Below are 19979 nucleotides of genomic sequence, written 5' to 3'. Positions count from 1 at the left end.
GCGGATATCCTCACAGGAAGCCATGACGGACATGAATGTGCTATTATTGTACCTTCTGCCACCAACTGGAAGCGCGTTTGTGCAATTGTTCTCCTCAAAATCATCTGTGATAGACTCCAGCTCACTTGCGACCCTAATGACGACATGCGCCATAAAAAAATGGATAGATATTACATTTAATTATATAACATGTATTACACACAATTTTATTGTAGTGATCACCTACTGTGTGTGTGATTTTTAAGAAAGCTGTCAAAGACAAGTGGTCCTAAACAAACAACAGGAAGGCATACATATTCCTCATTTACAGTGACTCATTTTTGGGAGGAAGCAAGGGATGTTAAGCAACAAAATCATTTTAAACAGCTCGGCACGATAAAGAATTCAGACAGCCAATCCTTTGCAAAGTGCAGATCAAAGCCGGCAAAGTGACTGCTTCAATGGAACCTCTAATGTGAGCCTGCAGACATGTTCTCGCCTTGATGTCGTACCACACTTGCTTATACGTTACTACACGTCGTCGATACAGAAACACACGCGGTGCCGATAACACTCTCAAGTGTTCTTATTGTGCTTGGAAAATTCAGGCACTTTTTATTTGTACCCTTTTGAGTATTGGTGAGAGTGGAAGCTCTTATTGTAAACACAAATGGCTTATTCAAATCACGGGCCGGGCAGCGCTCGCACTGTCAAGTCTCTCCTCGGTATGGATTGAGGCGAAATCAGAGAGGCGTCAACGGCACTTGACGGCTGGCGCTAAGCCTTGCAAAAAAGACAGAAATGAGACCAAAGAAATATTTTCGTGTGGTACTCAGTATGCAGCTTTCATAATCCTCCACATCCCGCAGAATGTTTCATCTCTTGCGCTGTTATTTGACTGTTGTATTTCATTTTTTTAAAATGCAGGTTACCCAAAACATTGTGGGGGCCTGAATGATGAGAAATTCTGCCTTGACAGAGATGATAATAATTTGTGTTGAATAGTTTTGAATTGACACTATCATAGAGGTATTCATTTAACATGTTTGTAATTGTGGTTGTACTTTGCAGTGGTGTAAGTGCACTGTGTCAAATTTAAAGCAGTTTTGCTAAAGCTAAATTAGGGTGGCTATTTTTCTAATTGTGCAATTTAGTTTTTGTTTTAGTTTTTAGGTATGGTCACCATGTGCCTCTGTTATCTATCTTGTGGTGCAAATCATTCAAAGTGAATGGAGTTTACTTCGGTATAGAAAGCAGGGGAGGAGCCAAGGGGTGGCCAGGGGCGGCCGCAGCCATCATAGACTAAAGGGTGGATGGACCCCCTTGGTCCCCACTGCAACGATTTTTAAAATTAAAGTTAATCATAAACTAAAAGGTGTGAATTAGAGAACATTGTCCCCTTTCCTGCGTTAGATAAAAGTCTTTGAAATCCTTCTTGAAGATTATTATCTACCAAGAGAATCTTCTCAAGGCTTTTATTGTAATTGATAATCAACATTTATGATAGTTAACCATTTTGACCGCTTCTGTGTAATGAAAAGCGCCGCTCTTGTCACTCTGCACTTTATCCCGACTGCATCCTCCTCGGCTGACACTGACAGCAGTGCTAATGCAACTTGCAAGAGCCTCTGGCAGATTTGCGTTTTCATAATATAGCGGGACCTTCACTGACTTGATCTGTTCTATTCAGCACAAAAACCACTACACTTGAAGATTGTAATAAGAGCATAGGATAAAATAATAATAGTAACAATCATAATAATAGTTCCTTGGTACCCCTTTATCTTGTCACTGCTTCACTTATTATTCTGTCTCAATCCCATAATTCAAATTTGTCTTCTACCTCACTCTCGGTGACATCCACTTAGATAGATGAATGTTAGTTACTCATTTTTTCCGGGATCTGGCCCAACAAACATAACCTTTGCCATCTTTGCCTCCAACCTTTACACAGCGTTATACACACTCACCCTGCGGTTTGATGTTGCATCGGACAATGCGAGGCGGCGCACCGGAGAGAAAATTGACTCGAGATATTAACCTTGCGCATATTAAATATCACAGGCCATATTTGTGTTTGTAATTAATTTTTCAGTTGATGATTTTACAACTTTACCCTCTGACATGCTCCATTACAGTCACTCATGGATATTATCAGCTCACATCTGTCAATTACACTGCAGCACACTCAATTAATCAAAGAGAGGTGGAAAGAGGGGAAATAGAGGGAAAGATGTCTTCTCAAGCATGCTAATGTAGCAGCCGGAGCTATCTGTCATTAAAAAATGTTTTACAGACATGCGAATGTTCTCCAAGCAGCTCATATTTCAGAAGCATAAAGAGACCATGCGCGAAGGTGACCCCAGTTCATGGAGCTCACGGGATGTTTATAGCCTGCTAGGGTTAAAGTGACTTCCATCTGGGCGCAAATTCCCATCGTGAAACCATAACAATGTCAAGCCAAATGTCTCTGTTATTAGATACTGTAATCACAGTGTCATGTGACAACAATGGGTTAGCGCAGGAGTGGCTGGATTGATGCCGGTGGATTCTGCGGACTAAAATAATTTAATCGATAATGCAACCCTTACATCTTGCAATTGTGATAGAAATATGCTTTTATTTAATCACATTTAGATCAGAAACCCAAACTTTTCTTGAACATATCATAAGTTTCACTCAAATATAATCGTTTTGAGAGTAACAACTTTCTATTACTAACATTTGAACTCTGTTTAAAAAAAAAAAAGCGATAGTAAGGTTCTTTTCTAATTAAGAGTGTTACGTATTGGCTCGAGAATTGACACACAGTAATCCCATCCGGAAGATATGTCAGGCCAGGGAAGTAGTGTTAGTGATTTAGTATCGCAACATTTTTATGAGTACTGGTATGAGTACAGACGCAACTCAACTTTATGTACATAAAACATAAAAGACAATCATTAAATAAAATATTTTCTAATTAAAACATACAAGCGCTCCCTTTACATTGCCATTTAGAATACAGGAAGTGCAAAGCTTTATTCCCTCTTTTTGCACATGTTGTGTGAAGCTGTTAGTAGATGAGAGAGAGAGGAGCGAGATGACCAGTATGTCGGTGCCGGGATCACAGATGTCTACCGGCACACAGCCTGCATGACCGCACTCACATTTGCTTCAAGCTAAGTTTGAATGTAAACAAACACCTGCAGTTTTGTTTTGTTTTGTTTTGTTTTTTACAGCTGCATCCGTTGGCGAGTAACACACATAGAGAAGTACAATTCTCCTGTTCCATTTAGTCCACTCTCGGTTCATTTAACTTCATTTTAGCGCCGTACAGTAGCAGACATACAGTATCGACACCAAACAAGTCAAACAATGTAAACAGGTTTTAGACACCATGTTTACAACATCTACCTCCATTGACTGCCAGAACTGTACTTTAAAACAATTTAGACCTGCATTGAGTCCATTTTAGTGGGAGAAAACCCACATGGACATGAGGAGAACATGCACGCAAACTCCACACGGAAAGGTCCAAGCAGACATTTGAACCCTGAACCACGTGGCTGTGTGTAGACATGCTAACCACACCCCCCACTGTGCTTTCTACTAATGTACCACTACCATGAATTTGAAGCTGGTAAAAGAAAAAAAAATAGCACCACATGTATTCTTCTAGTACTACTTTACGATGCACGTTCCAGACGTGAAAAATGTCACAGAGGATGGACATGTCACTTAAGTCTTCTGCAAACACATTAGCACGTGAAACTGTAAAATACAACAATGCATATTTTTATGTTTATAAGGCGGAACTAGCCAAGGACATTACTTCAGAGAAGGCACCTCTGTTAATACCTTGTGAAGCATTGAATAGGGAAAAAGATCAAGTTTTTAAAAATCATTAAAAGCTGCAAAGATTAATTCATCTGAGCCGGTCAGGAATCACCCGCAGCTCCATTTCCCTATTTAGAAAGTCATTCATACAGGAGTCATCATTTACACCAGATTTCTTGGCGATTCCGTCTGTCGTGACGCAGTGGCGGCAAAATATATTTGAGATAAATAACATGTTAACAGAATAATTTCACGGTGCAACATGTTGGCTGTGATTTATACGGCGAGCATCTCCGCACGGTCGCAGTTTCCCTGCAAAAGGGCAAGATATACGTTTTGATTCGAGCAGGTGCTCGGTAGTAAGTATATGTCATCCATCCATCTATTTTCTCTTTCCTCATTAGGGTCGCGGGTAAGTTGGTGCCGAGCCCAGCTGACTTTGAGCAGGAGGCGGGTTAACACTGGACTGGTCGCCAGTCATTCACACTCACATTGACACTTATGGACAATTTAGCCAACATTGACCTAACATGCATGTTTTGGAATCTAGGAGGAAGCCGGAGTACCCGGAGAAAAACCACGTAAGCACGGGGAGGTCACAGCCAAGATTCAAACCAAGGACCTCAGATTTGCGAGGCAGACATGGTAACCTCTAATCCATGGCTATATACTGTACATGTACTACTGTAAGTAAGTGTGTGTCTTAACAATATCTAAGTCAAACCATTTTGGAATGCTTGCAATTAGGATGATTTAAAATTTGCAATTAATTCAGTTGTCCTATTTAGAAAACAAACAAACAGCGGCAGTCTCTAACCTGTGGGACACCAAACACCCTTGTGTAAAAGTAGTTACACGTTTAAAAAGATTAAATACATAACATAGCTCCTGGCACATGCATTCATAACACCATTTAAATGTCTAATAATTATGGGGGACCAAGAGTGTCAAAATTAAATGAATAAATATATCATTAAATAAATAAATGTGTCATGGTGAATTTAATTATTTCAATATTTATATGAATATCTATTTATTTCAATATTGATTTAATTATTTCAATATTTAATGATTTTGCTGTTTATTTATTTAATTTTGGCACACCTGTAATAGTGCTCTCATCCATTTATGTATAATATTCCCTCACACATTCGCTGATTCGCCTATTTGCAGATTTCTTTAGAAAAAAAAACATTTTTTTTTTAAAAAGCAACAACAACAAAAAACCTCGCCGATTTTGTTTTCAGGCCAAAGCAATAAAGCAATAAAAGTATTGCATTGTGGTGCCAAGGAACTGTGTTGAAGTGAGTTGATGAGCTTCATTTAGACAAAAGTGGTGCTTTGTCGCCATTTTGCGGCATCTTGGTGCCAAGGAACTGTGTTGAAGTGAGTTGAGGAACTTCATTTTGACAAAAGCTGTGCTTTGTTGCCACCTTGTGGTATCTATATGGATATTATTGCACTGAATTTAAAAAAGACATTCCAATGTGCTACATTGTGCTCATCTAGGACCATGCTTTGCTCCTGTAGTTCTCTGTTGTACACCTCAAAAACCTTTCAACAGATTTCCACTCATTTTTTGGTGCAGACCCACATGACACATGCAGATTATTTATTTTCTCATCCAAAATAATCATTGTGAAAATTGACTTAAACAAGGCTATATTGAGTGCTCATGCTTTCTTTGTAAACACAGATTTACATTTTTTTTTTGCAACCTGTGTATTAGATATAAATTGTGCAGGCATATCTAATGTTGTGTCTGGTTAGTGTATAATCCAATATAAATGTCTTTTGAATAGATTCCATTAGACTTGAGGTGCGTGCGATGTTAACGGTGTTTAAGGCCATCGTGTCACCTTCTGGTTCAGTTGTGGAAGAAATTCCGCATTCTATCTCGTGCACTTCCGTCTCGGCACGATAACATTGTGACGGCGGGGAGGAGGTGACAGCCTCATCTCGGTGTGAATGGCGCTAATCACCGATGCAAATTGTAATCAGACGGGCACATCTCCACCTAACGGGGGATGATTGCGCGATTGTGCAGATAAAAATAAAGGTCAATTGTGTGTAGCATCTACAGTAAGCTCTTGAATATCTTTAGATATTATTTAGATAGATATATCTTCAACGGAGGGGAAGGGTTACTGCATTCTGCATGCTAAACCGAACAGAAGTTTTCATCCATCCATTATCTGTAGCACTTGTCCTCATTAGTTTTAACTGTAAAATGTTGTGCTAATGTATTCTATATGTATGACTGTATTTTAATAATGTGAAGCACTTTGTGAGTCCTGTATGTGAAAAGGGTGATAGAAATAAAATGGGGAAAATATTTTTCTGTATAGTGTACTGTATATATTGTACATGATAACACGTGGGATTCTAAACCAGTACCCTGAACTGGTCGCCAGCCAAACGTAGGGCACATTCAGACCAAAAAAAGAAATAAAAAATCATTCACATTCACACGGATGGACAAGTTAGGGTCTTTAATGAACCTGATATTCTTTGCTAAAGACGCCGGAGAAAACCCACACAAGCACAAGGAGAACATACGAGACCTGAGCCAAGATTCGAACCCAGTACTCCTCGACTGTGAGGCAAATTTGAAAACCACTGAACCACACAAACCCTTTTTGGGGGGGTGGGCAGTAAAGGAAGCCACAGCTGTTTTCCCCCACCTATTCTGACAATTTCATTTTATTGTGTGTGTGTGTGCGCGCGCGTGTCGCCTCCAGCTGTAGGCCAGGGGCTCCCTCTAGTGGGCTCACCGTGGGATCTTGAAGAGGGCTTTCACTGGGTGCATCTCAGCCAATGGGGGGTCTCCATCCGCGAGCTCGATGGCGGTGATCCCCAGCGACCACACGTCACAGCGGGCGTCATACGAGTAGTCATACTGCTGTTCACAGGCGATCACCTGATAACATGCGTTTATAGGGAGAAATGCGGGAGTTACACGAGATTACTATGCAGTCTATTTATTTTAAACTCACCAGACACTTCATTAGGTACACCTATGGAAAGCTGTTTTGAGCATTTTCCCCCCAATATCTTTGGTATCCAGTTTTTGCCCTTACTAGTAAGGCTATTCAGTGCACTCGTAGAATGATTAGGGCACACTAGTAGAAGAACTTTGTCTTACTAAGAACATTTTTCCACAACCAGTGGACTCATTCTACGAGTACGGTGAATTAGTGAGGATAAAGAGCGTACTGGTAAAATATCAGTATGGGTTTATATTGGACATGAATATGTTTTGTTGTGGTGGTTGTAGTTTGTAGTAGAGTGGTTTTGTACCTATGCTCAGTTATTTGCTGGAAAGACAACTATTTGTGTTTTTTGTGCTTAGGCCAACACCCTTTCTAATATAGAAGTTGTGCTTTGGCGACATCTTGTGGCATCTTGGTGCAAAGGACCTAAGAACTGACAGGAGGAGCTTCCAGTGGTGCTTGGAGGGGGTGTCATTTTTTTGGTGTCTTTTTTTTCTCTCTCTCTCTCTCTCTCTCTCTCTCTCTCTCTCTCTCTCTCTCTCACAGTATTTGCAGCGGGGCTGGGTCCCCATCCCCCTGCGGTTATTATTTTAAAGAGATTACTGTTTGGTACTATTGCACTCCATCATACTGATTTCTTTTTAATATTTAGCTCAGTGTATGCGTTTTGGATAATAGCTCCAGCAGTATTGAAATGTAATTTTACTGTATTATTATTTTTAGCTTTTTAATGGACTACTATTCTTTTTTTTTTTCCAACAAATAACTCCCAAATGGGGATTCATAATCAAGTAATTGATAGTTATCAATGATGTCAACATTATGCCACATGGCAGTTTTTCATATTGCTTACAAACCTAATAAATGCTTTAGTTTTTGTTTAAATCTCAACCTTATTGGGTATTGAAATCAATAACACAAATGCATAGAAATACAACTAATTCATGCAGCTTTTGAACTGAACCCAATGATACAGGAGGTATCTAAGCTGTCATGTACTGTAACAAAATTGTATTGCCTTATCTTATTAATGGTAAATGGTAAAGTGAGCTTTAAATTAGATGTTGTAGCTGCTTTTAAATGTCCTACAACATGCTATCAACATTGAAGCTCGTTTAACAACAACTCGCATGAATCCCACAACAATCCATCATCAAACTATATTGCTCATTACTATGATGAAAACCCCAACAGCATCAGAAATGACAAACTGCGCATTTAGTGGCTTAGAGGCAGGCCAGTTCAGCAAATTTCTCAGTCAATAATTATAATTGACACTACATTGCACAGCTGAGTTTATTCTAATTGCCCCGAGGAGCTTTTGTTGCAGCCCCGTCACGGCGCGACATTCTGCCAGCGACAGTCTCCCAGCTATTAACCTTGAGACGACCTCAAGAGCCGCTCCCGTGGAGGGGAATACATAATGACACAAGGGAGAGCTGTACCGAAATAGCTCAACCTCTCACTTCTCTGCCTTTGTAACAATTCATGTCAGACATTTTAGGGCTGAAAAGGAACATCTCTGACCTCAGGAGCCATCCAAAATGGGGTCCCGACAGATGTGTTCCTCCGCAATCGGGCGCTGGTCAGTTGTGCTGATACCCCTGAAAAATACACATCAGTGGAATGTTTACTGAAAAGCACTGAGACAAATGCTCGAGTTAAACAATAAATGCCGCCATATGATTTACCGTGGCAGCCTGCCTAGCAGTAACAACAAAGGACTGTGATCATTTCAAATTATGTAGGACAGATTTTTATCAGCGTGAGTCCACTTCATCTCCACGACACAGAGGATATAAACATGCCTGAGGGATTTTGAGTCATTTAGCACAACAGCTTTCTTTTAATATGCAAAATAATGCTATTTAAATTAGCAATAATAGCCTCAGGTTAAGGCCACGGTCCATGAAATCGAACGACGTCATGGTGACAAAGGGAAGCTTACAACACACTTGAATTCGGGATTTATTTACACACCCACTGCATTTGGTGCACCACTACAATCTGAGATCCAAAATGCTTAATATTACAAGATATTATACCATATGTTCAGTATTGTGGTTTACAAGTGCACTGCATCATACTGAGAGGTGCAAATAAATTGCCTTTCTCCTGTACAGTGACGCAGGATAGGGGGCAAGGCCTGCCACTGATTGTGGAAAAACTGGAAGTAATTGACGCCCACCCAAAAAGGTTTGTAATTGCCTATAGATGCCACAAGGTGGCAGAAAAGCGTTATTTTTCTATTGGTCAAGGCTATGGCCTGACTGAACGAAGCTCCTCCCGCTCAGTTCAACATAGTTGCTTGGGACCAAGACACCACCAGATGGCGCCAAACCAATATTTTTATTTGACATGGTTTAGGCCCGAGTCCAAAAACATCAAATAGGTGAGTTTTTCAGCAAATAATGGAGAATCCCCCCACCAAAAAAAATAAATAAAATCCTTGAACAGGCAGATTTGCAGTGGTTTACTGTATGTAAATAGGACATCGGGACAGACCTACACTTCTGCAATCTGCAACCAACATAATAAACACATTGCGAAATTAACCTCAACTTAAAATCGCAAGGGGGATGATATTTGTTACATAGTTTGCTTGCAAGTTAGTTGGATTCATCAGAATCTGCTTAACCGATTTCCATGAAAATTGCTGGAAACATAATGCGTATGCCGAGCCAAAAAAAGACAAATTCTGATGCAAAACCTGATGGAAAAGCTGGTAGAGGATTTTTATTCTCCTTTTCGGCATTTGACTTACAGTACAATAGATGTACAGTTCTGGGGGAAAAAAATTGACAAAAGTAACACTGGTCCTTTGCTTTGGTATTTTGACCATTTTTGATTTCCTACAAATAAACACAAAATCAATGATTCTCAAAGTGTGATATGCGGGCTCACTCTCGTGGTATATGAGAATTACTGAATTCAATGTTTGAACTGTGCATAATGTTTCAGTGTCAAACTTATTTTTTTTTACATTTCAGCTGAATTGAACCTATAAGTATAACTTAACTTTTATGTTTTAACGGAATGATAATTTAAACTATTTTTTTATTTTCATATTTTTACAGTAAGCTCAGTTTCAATGCTAAAATTGTGGAAATGTTACAATGTCTTACAATAATATCAAAAATACATTTTATGAATAAAACCTCTGCATTTTTTTGGAAGAAGACTTGAGCCTACTGTGCTTCTCTATATTAATGTTAGTCACTATGGTGGTACTTGGACAGCAAAATATTTGTTGGTGTAAAAAGTTTGGGAATCACTGTCATAAATGACTATTTGTATTTTGATTTTTTTTATGTTGCCAGTAATTTATAGAAAAAAAATAATCATTTTACTCAAAACATAAACCTATAAATAGCAAAATCAGACAAACCGATAATTTTGCAGTCATCTCTTTTGCAGTCATCCCGTTTCCATCCCCCCCCCCCTCCCCCAGAGCTGTATATTTAAATATTAAATATTTATTTTACAATATTTTTCTATATTTAAAATAAACAAAGGATAACTACTCTCCAACTTTCTACTACAGGAGGAGAAACTCCATAAATTAAATACCAAAGTCAACCAGTTTGACTCCTCCCTCTGTCGTCAAGAGGATGTTATTGCCTTTGACATCACGATGGATAATCCGGTTGTTGTGCAGATGCTGAAGGCCCTTTCAAAATGAGAGGAGAGAGAATATGTATGATCCACGCAGACACTGATTAGAGTACACAATGTACAGCAAAAACAAACTGAGCCACCGACAAGCACAAACATTCATTCTAGCCTGTCACAATCAACGCTCAGCGTGTTCCCTGCATGTTGAATCCCACCTCCTAGCGAACATTAGCAGCTTACCAGGAGGGCGCTGTATAAGATGTATGCTATAACGGGCTCCTGCAGTCGTTGGCCTCTCATCAGTAGCCCTTTGATGAGTTCCGTGACCGAACCACCATTGCAGAGCTGTGGCGGAGACAGAGAATCCAGTGACATACAGTATCACATCTATACTGTCTATTAACGAACATGGAAGAAGCATGTACCGTCTACGATGTGTTAAGGAAATAAATGTATGCTTTTGAGTGCTTTTAAGATGTATTTTGATAAATTGGTACCTCCAGTACCAGCCAGAGTTGTCCACCCGATAAATTCTCCTTTTTGTAAAACATGCCGTAAAACTTCACCACATTGGGGTGGTTGGACAGAGACCTCAGGATGTTGTATTCTGCCTCGATCTCTTCATCCACGTCCTTATGATGACACCATAAAACAAAACAAAAGGACTGAGGCACCGATGCGTCAGCTATGTTTCATTATCAAATGCTGCTTTTCCACTGCTATACTCGCGTTGGTTTTCCACTTCAAAATAGTACCGCAGGAAATTGACAAAAAACAAATATTAGCAATAATAAGGATGAGAACCAGGGTCTCTCAAATGAACTTCTCGGCGCAATATGAATAAGTTAGTAGTGCTAGTAATGGTAGCAGCAGTTGCAGTAGTAGCATCTTTGGTAGTAGTAGTAGCGGTAGTATTGCATTAGGAGCGGCGGTAGTAGTAGTGGTGGTATTATTATTATTATCATTATTATTAATAGGTAGCACATATACTGAAAAGGGTAGCGTTGACGTGTCTTTATTTTTGTCATTTCTAGCCATGTATCCTCATATTTACAATGAAACGGCCGTAACAAATCAGGTCGCCCAACCAGCAACCAAGAGTGGTTTAAGTCACACAAATGCTATCGACTGAGCATGTTTGGAACCTCAGCTGACCTCATCCTCAAATCATGGAAATGAGTCCGAAGCAAATTAATCTGTGTTGAAAGTTGGAGGTAGAGTGCAGTGGAAAAGGGGCACGTGTTCTCATGAGAATTAGTAGGATTGTGTACAAACAAACTGTGCTACAAATAGTACAATACTGACATCTTTCAGGTCTGGAAAGAAAGCAACCCTTTTGATGATCACATTTTGCCCAGACCATTTTTTTATAGCTTAATACAATGTTTTCATTGCAGCAAGTGTGTGGCATGTCGGCCATCTTCTTAATATACTGGAGGTGATATATTAGCTAACTTGTGGTACAATTTACAACTTTCCCACTAAAATCCGCAATCCAAAATGAAGGACATACATAGAAATTGGGAGCTGAACTACTTTTGCTGGTACTTTTGCATGAAAGTGAAAGTCAGGCGGATGGAAGGGCAAAAAAACTCCTCTCTGGATGCCTGAGTGATAATGTCAGACAGAGGGATGAGACAGGAGACTGCTGCATCCCAATGGCCATCAAGGGGAGAATCATGGTGGATAGCACTGCCAGGGACGGACGGGATTGCTTCATCCACTCAGTCCAACACCTCAAATCTAAACTAGTCACTAAGGAGTCCTTATCACACAGACAAATGAGCACGTTTACAGAGAGGATACAGCTAAAGCAGGAGCTACCACTTTTAGGTAATACTGAAGTAGAACATAACATAACTGGAAATAAATTAAAAGGGAGAGACGTTGATGTATAGCAATGGTGGAGGGGCGCAACTGCATCAAGATTACAGGCAACTTACTCTGTTGGTGTGGCCTGAATGCTGAGATAAGGCAATTTCAAAAGATGCACTATGAGCAGAGTCACGTCAAATACACGACTCACACAACGCTAGCGCAGAATATATACACACATACAGTATACAGATCGATATTTTCTACTACTACTACGACTACTTCCATCCTATCCATTTCATTTTCTCAATGGGGGGGGGGGGGGGGGGGGGTGCTTGCAGAGAGGGCCCCCCCCCATAGAACCGCCACTGATCATCACCAAAATTTATGTGGACAAGTCGAATTATGCCCCCTTCCCTATCTGAAAATATCTCATTTTATTAACGTTAAGTGTTTTCCTCCCCATAGGCCGCTCACTATACAGAAAAAGCTTAAAGTCGCTTAACGTCACCAAACTGCATCCAATCATCACTAAGATTTATGTGGACATCTACTCCTTTACCCACTTCAACCTCTGCAAATATCAGAATGAAGCCTCTAATATTTTGGATTTTGTAGACATCAAACCTTTTCCTCTCCATATGTGCTCACTATATAGGAAAAGCTTAACGTCGCTTAATGTCGCAAACCTGCAACCAGTTGTCATCCAAATTTTTGTGGACATCTCTAACTATGCTCCCTTCCCCATCTGAAAATATCAGAATGAAATCCACAATATTTTGGATCTTATGGCTTTTATATCAAAATGAGCCCATTAGGAGATCATTCTTGCGGGTGAATGGAGAAAATTTACCGTTACATAAATCTGTGACATTATACATTACATATCATATTTGAATGAAAAGTACACCATTTTCACAACCATTAAGTACCGGCATACATCTTTACAATGTGAAAGGATTTTTTTCATTTACCTTATCCTTATTTATAATGGCTCTATTGACTTTTGATTCATTTTGGAGAGGGAAAAATGTGCATGCACGGGAAATTTTTTCTTCTTACAGCATACACTCAAAATCCCGCGATATGGTGAATTATGCATGATATGAATATGGGGGGGGAAAAAAAAAAAAAAAAAAAAAAAATCCACAATCCACTGAATCCCCAACAGGTGAACCGCGATGTAGCCAGGGAACACTGTAAACAGTTGGACTCACGTTGATGGGGTCCAGCACTTTGACTGCCGCCTGACTTCCATCCTTCTTGCTGGTCACCCTGTAGACTTTGCCATACGTTCCTTTCCCGATGGTCTCCACAATGTCCCAGTTATCCGACGGATCTCCCAGGTTCTCTAGGCCAATCATGCTGGACTTGTAGGGATATACTCCATACAACGACCGCCTGGAGGACAGGAAAAGAAGAAACGAACAGAAAACTGGATCCTCCAAAGTCAAATAGCCCTAAAGTCGGATTTCTTTGGCTTTTTATCTATGATGCCACCACCAGCATACCAGCGATGATAATAGAATTGGTAATGGAACCTAGTGAGAATTAGAAAAGTAATGAAGATGATGCACGCATCAAAAGTGTAAGAGGTTTTGTGAGAGAGGTATTTTGGCAAGTGTGAGAGAGCGGATAGGAGCGAGGAAGAGGTCTGTTGGTATATGTGTAGCTTTTTTGATGGCAGTGAAAGAGTTTTTGGTGTGCAAGAAATCTTTTGGTGTATGTGTGAGTTTTTTGGGCAAGTGTGAGTGTTTTTTGGCTCGGTGTGAGAAATAAAATGCTATTTTAGCCTAAATGACAAGTCATACACACGACCTGGCTGCTCAGTACAATATGACTAAAGAGACAATAACGCAACAATAGTTATAACTAAATAAAGATGGAATACACTGGGGAAAGTCAACTAGCAGTAATCTCCCTCTGCAAAGTTCATCACACAATATCAAAGTTAAGGGGTAAATACACAATCCATTGTGTTTATCTCTTAATATTTAGCGCAGTTAACAGTTTTTTATACTTATCTTACAGTTACAACTTTAATAAAAGAAGCCAAGTCAACTTGCCCTTCAGCTTATACAGTACATCAAAGTCAACCGCGCGTATGCATTCTGTTTGACGCAAACAGTTTATAGAAATAGTGCAATGTTACAAAAAGGACTCCAGACTGGAAATAATCTACAGTTGCAGCATGACATGAAACTAAAGCGGGCAAGGAAAACAATCAAGTATTTCCAGTGGGACTTGCCAGTGTTACAAAGAGCAGGACAGTACATTTATTCCCACGAGGCCTTCTCATAGTCTTCACTGACAAAATAACTCTCTCTGCCTGGAGAGGGAAAAGGCACTAAAACAACACAGGTAAGGAGGACAGTGGGGTGTCAAAGTACTCACATAGCAAATGTTATTTTCTTCTGACTCATTGGTGCTGAGAACAATTACGACATTAGCACACCGTCGTGATCAAAACACACACGGCAGCCAGCAAGAGTAACGAGCGGTGTTTGACTGATGCGAGCTCAGCGTTGTCCACTGAGCTGCGTCACTGTCTCCCCTCCTCCCCATTCCCCCACAGTGCAATCCCCTCAAAATCAATTGGATTGGACGGCATTAGCTTGACATGCGCTGGTGTGAATGAGTGGCAAACTTTCATTGCACACGCTCTTAAGAGAAGGTTGCCTGTCTTCTAAATCAGCGGTCCCCAACCACTGGATATTTAGTGCCGGGCCACGCAGAGAGACTGAACAAAAAATATTTGATGGCTCATCAGAGTGTGAAAAAAAAGTTCATCTATCAAGCCATCCATTTTCTATAGTGCTTATCCTCAATAGGGTCATGGGTAAGATGGAGACTATCCCAGCTGACTTTGGGCGTTAGGCGGTGTACACACTGGACTTGTTGCCAGCCATTGGCATTTTCTATTTATTTTTTTGGTTTTTCGATCAGATCAGGTACAGCCAAATGTGCCTCTGAAGGCAAACTCAAACCGCTTGGTTACATGATACGGTAGTAAAAAGGTAAGCTCACAATCTAGCAAGAATTCATTCTTCTGTGGAATGGGGAAAAGGTCAAAAGATAATAAGAACAGCCAACAACTTCAACAAAAAGAAATAATACAACTTAAAATACGGGTTTATCGCCAGCCTATATGTGAATATGTGAGTGACAGGCTTGGAAATGAGACAATGAAGCCTTAAAAACTCAAAGAAAAGCACCAAATACCATGTTTCAATTTCCAACATCTATTATTTGTGAAGCAGGGTTTTCTTCAATGGCCGTGACCCAAAAACCTTACGCGGTACCGTGATGCCGTGGACTTGAGATTTGTTTTTGCTTCGACTTGCGAGCAAGTGAAACAAAGTCAACTCACTTCACAACAAGCTGCGATTTCGCCAGTTGAGAACAATTCTTCAAAAAAGACGCGTCAAGCTGTTTAATGTCACTCAGTTGAAGTTTACTGACAAACTATACAGAAAACAAAGACAATTAGGCTGTGTATTTGAAACAACCACATAGCTTTGCTCTAGACAAGTCTGTTCAATGCAAAACGCCAATAGGCAGGTTCTTTGTCCGCCAAAGTCGTGCTGTTATAACCCTTGAAGCAAGGGATATTTGAACACAAACATTGGAGCAACACGTAGACAGATTCTGATGGTCATGGATTGTTCCGCAACATCGGCTCTTTGAAGAGAAACATGTGCAGGTCTCCCACTAATTATAACTGCATTCAGTGTTATGGTGAAATGTATTTGTTATCATTTGTTTTTATTTGATTCCATGCTGGTCCGTCAAAATATTGCTTTATGTGAAATCGGTCCGTGGCGCAATAAAAGGTTGTTTTTGATGATGCCAGCGGGACTGATTTATGGTCAACAGCCACGTAAAGAGCACCGGCATGAATCACACCGTTGTGCTGATCTGTGTCTGACCACTGATGCCAAGTTTGAAGGGTCAAAGAGGCCCTGAACAACCTCAGACGTTAGGATTTATCGTGAAACGCGACTGCCATGTTGTGATTCCATACAGGAATATATAGTCCCGAGAGACATGATGGAGAGAGATGTTTGTGTGGGCAATCTGGCAGAGGCGGCGTGACCCTGACGGCTTGATGGGAGCAGTTATCAACCCTCAAGAGCCTCATCGGCCACTCACACTCAACTCTGAACGGCGGTGTAGATACGCCACCTGCGGCAATCCAACAAACATCCTTCATGCTGTCCTTCAAGGAGCAACATATTGATGCAGCCCACATTCAAATAATTGCCTGCTAATCCCGCTTCAGCTCAAGTTATCCATCAACGCTATAAAAAAAAAAAAAAAAAAAAAAGTTAATCGCTCACCTTAAAACGCTTTGCTTTTGCATCTAATTCCACCACAACATCATTAATCTGCGGGGAGTCAACAAAAGATGTCAAATACTTGAGGTAAAGATCATGCATTCTAAAGTATAGCAACCAGTGTCTCGTAGCATCTGATTCTATAAAGGTCATTTATGATCCTGCATAAGGACTCCTGAAAATGCTCACAAAAGCTTAGAATAATTAAAAACACAAGTCCTACATACCTGCGTCTGTGAAAGTGTCCCACTCCAAAATGATCCAGACTAATTCATACTAATCTATCGGGATGAATAATTCACCGGCAATTTGTGACCTGATCTGCAGCAGAGTTAAAATATTCAAGTGGCAGGTGTATGCTCTCATAATGGCTGCTGATATGATGCCTCTCGGGTTGCGCGCAGGTAACTAGGAAGTCGGTGGTAGTTGCCAGGTCACATATGACTCCTCCTGATCTGGCAAGCTCATGTAAATTAAGCCCCCTTTTGTTGGGGGTTGCTATTTTCATTTCACATATTGAAATGTATTGCTTGTTTTGTTAATGATGAACTATAGTTTCACCTCTCTCTAATGAGATCTAATACAAGAGTTCATCTCATGCAGTTACAAGAAGGAAATGTTTAGAAATGCTTCTCAGTATGATTCAGTGCAAGTCTACACCACTGCAAACTACAACCACAATAATGCATATGATACAGTACAGCAGTACTCTTCTTGCATAACAGTAAAGACAAAAGTTCATAATGGTAAAGACAAACAGCTTAATGAAAATTATGTGAGTTGCACAATTTAGGTGTGTTGCCCTTCAAACTTGTGCATAAATGATCATTAAACCCATTGTCTTTATACAGTTGTAATAACGGTAAAGACATGCAATAGTTCCAACACTTTTACAGATACATATTTAGTCATATCTCAGAAATATGACCATTTATTTTGCTGTCTGCTACTGCGTGAATGATAAATGGCTGCCTCATCCCGGCACTTCAGCTCACAGATCCCTCTGGTGTATTGCAACAAAATAATTAGGCTTTTTTTTTTTTTTCAGTGGTATTAACGGTAAAGACAGCTTGAGTGACAAAGGACCTTTTGTAAAAGAACTAAAAAAAAATTTTTTAAAAGTCTGAAAACACTAAGATGCATTTGTGTTAGTTTTCATGGAAAAAGGCATATTAAGCAATAGGAATAAAAATCCAATCTATCCAAGAAATGTAATTAGCGTCTTCAGAAAACATGTTGCAAATCATGAAACTTCATTTCAGACAGTTAACTGTAAAGACATTCGGGCATTAAAAGTTGGAAAAATATTACTTTAGAATTCTTTTTGTTTTTCTTAGAAACAATCCTGCTCTTTTGATGAATAAGAACGGCGAATAATTCAAATACTCATAATTCACTGATTTTTTATTTTATTTTATTCAGTGGGCCACGTCGTTACCGTTATTAATCAAATTATATGAAAATGACCCAACTATAAAACTATATTAGTTATTAGTCAGAATATAGAAGAGAAAAAAAACATTGTATTACGTCATGAGATGTAAATGTAGTTTAGCAAAAGGCCGCCAAATTATTAGACACAGCTCAGTATGATGCAGTGCAGTTATACATTAAAATAACTAAATAATAATAAACAAAGACATCTTTAAATTAATAATAATAAATACATTATTATTATTAATTATTATTGATGCTGAATACATTTTGTCATTAGTAGTAGTATTGTTACTCATCTCATCAGATAACACAGATGTAAAGAAATCAGGTCACGCTTGGAACACCGAAAGGCGTCTACGACCAGGAGTCTTACACTAGATATTTACACCAGATGGAAAATGCTTCTGCAGAATTTACTCAAAAGATATTTTTCTATCATGCATTGCTGTTTACATTAAGATACAGTACAGATATAGTAGGGTATGTACAATATACTGTTGCTACATACAGTACAGTATGCATACACTTCCGGCTGATTAAAGGCATTGGATGATCAATAACCTATACAAGCAAAAATGACAACAGCGCTTGTCTAAATTTGTCAGTGTACTAGAACAGTGACGTCAACCATTTAATTTGAGTAGAGATTGGACTCTTTTTTTTTTTTTTGCATAGCTGCTGTCTGGGAAATTGTACCAGCATTAAAGAGAAATTGTTGAGAGGGAAAAGTCAGAAGCAGTTGATTGAGAACTGGACACCGGTGACCCCACATGGTCGAGCTCAAGTTACACTTCATTGTTTACCTTGCTGTATCATTCCTGCAAGAGCCCAACACAGCCCCACGTTTCAGTTTATTAGTCAATATTTGTGGGGACAGAAATTAAACTGTTTAAAAAAAATGGTTGTCTTGGACACAGTGGTGAGTATACTGTACCTTATTTAGCCATAATAATAATTAGATACTCTATGGCAGTGTCACTCGAAAAAGAGAATTAGCATCTTTGTAAAGGCATTATTTTTGACACAGCTCTTGACTTGGACCTTCCTGGCAGGTGATATAATGATGTGGCCGGTGAGTGCACATGATCGCCAGGTTCAGGTTGAGTCGTGACATTTTCTGCTTCCAACAATTACCCTTGCTCTCGCTACCTCTCTCTTTTTAAGGCCTCACAGGAACACCACTTTATAAACTGGCTGGTAAGTCCGTGGCGGGGGGAAACAAAAAGAGAGAAAAAACAAACGCGTGAACTATATAATCCTTTCTAAGGGGATATGAAGAGGCTTTGCGGTAAACCTAAGCAGCCACGAGCTAGGCTGCAGGAAACTGCCCTTGTCACCCTGGACAACCTGGAGACTCACATGAGCACGAGCAAAGAGTAAGCTGAAGAATAGTGCCCATGTTGTATGCAGTAATTTTGATGTCATGAACAATATTCTGTTGTTGAACGACAATATTGAAATGATGTACAGTGGTAGCTACTAGTGATATAAATTTGTTTAAAAAAAAAAAAAAAAAAAAAAGTGTGGTACAAACACCACTAGTGGTTCACATGCTCCCTCTAGTGGTATGCGTAAAAATCCTTGCCTAAGCACAGTTCGGTTGTATTTAACTTTAAAGTTAAAAGATTTTGCATGTAATCTATAAGTACTTCATTTTTGAAATATAATATATAAGTACTTCATTTTTGAAATAATTTATTTCGGTCCAATTTTAATTCACCTTTTATGTGCGATACATTTTAATTCAATAAATTTTTGTTAAAACTGTCAATATCCTGACAGTAGTATTTGAGTGAAATGACTTCTGAGAAGGGAAAAATAAAATAGCCCTCTCTGGCCCCATCTTGTATGTCTATTTATTTTAATAAGCCACCGTGCCTGAGGAAAAAAATAAATAATCAAAGACCACTTTACCGATCACTGGGCATAACACTAGCTACAAGAAGCCGAACAAAGGGAGATCAGGCGTCTGAGAGGAAGCGGC

The 19979-nt window shown here is 39.5% G+C and overlaps 1 protein-coding gene across 12 annotated transcripts in view; it reads right to left on the bottom strand.

The window, feature by feature from the left end:
* Positions 1–19979, bottom strand: part of myo3b (myosin IIIB) — a 98846-nt gene that overhangs the window by 78494 nt on the left and 373 nt on the right. For 6 of the 12 annotated variants that reach the window (XM_061691741.1, XM_061691745.1, XM_061691747.1 and 3 more), the window contains exons 3-9: positions 13439–13622; positions 12350–12370; positions 10904–11038; positions 10647–10751; positions 10362–10461; positions 8319–8395; positions 6573–6718 (exon numbers count right to left, since the gene is read on the bottom strand). In XM_061691741.1, coding sequence (XP_061547725.1) covers positions 6573–6718; positions 8319–8395; positions 10362–10461; positions 10647–10751; positions 10904–11038; positions 12350–12370; positions 13439–13622 — 768 coding nt within the window. Of the gene's footprint in view, positions 1–6572; positions 6719–8318; positions 8396–10361; positions 10462–10646; positions 10752–10903; positions 11039–12349; positions 12371–13438; positions 13623–14615; positions 14717–19979 lie in introns of those variants that run through there. The other 6 variants (XM_061691744.1, XM_061691746.1, XM_061691743.1 and 3 more) reach the window with 5 other exon arrangements.

The sequence above is a fragment of the Phycodurus eques genome, chromosome 12 (assembly GCF_024500275.1).
Source record: "Phycodurus eques isolate BA_2022a chromosome 12, UOR_Pequ_1.1, whole genome shotgun sequence".
NCBI classification, from domain to species: Eukaryota; Metazoa; Chordata; class Actinopteri; order Syngnathiformes; family Syngnathidae; genus Phycodurus; species Phycodurus eques.
Note: the sequence above shows the minus strand (reverse complement) of the source record. Positions and strands in the feature narration are given on the sequence as shown.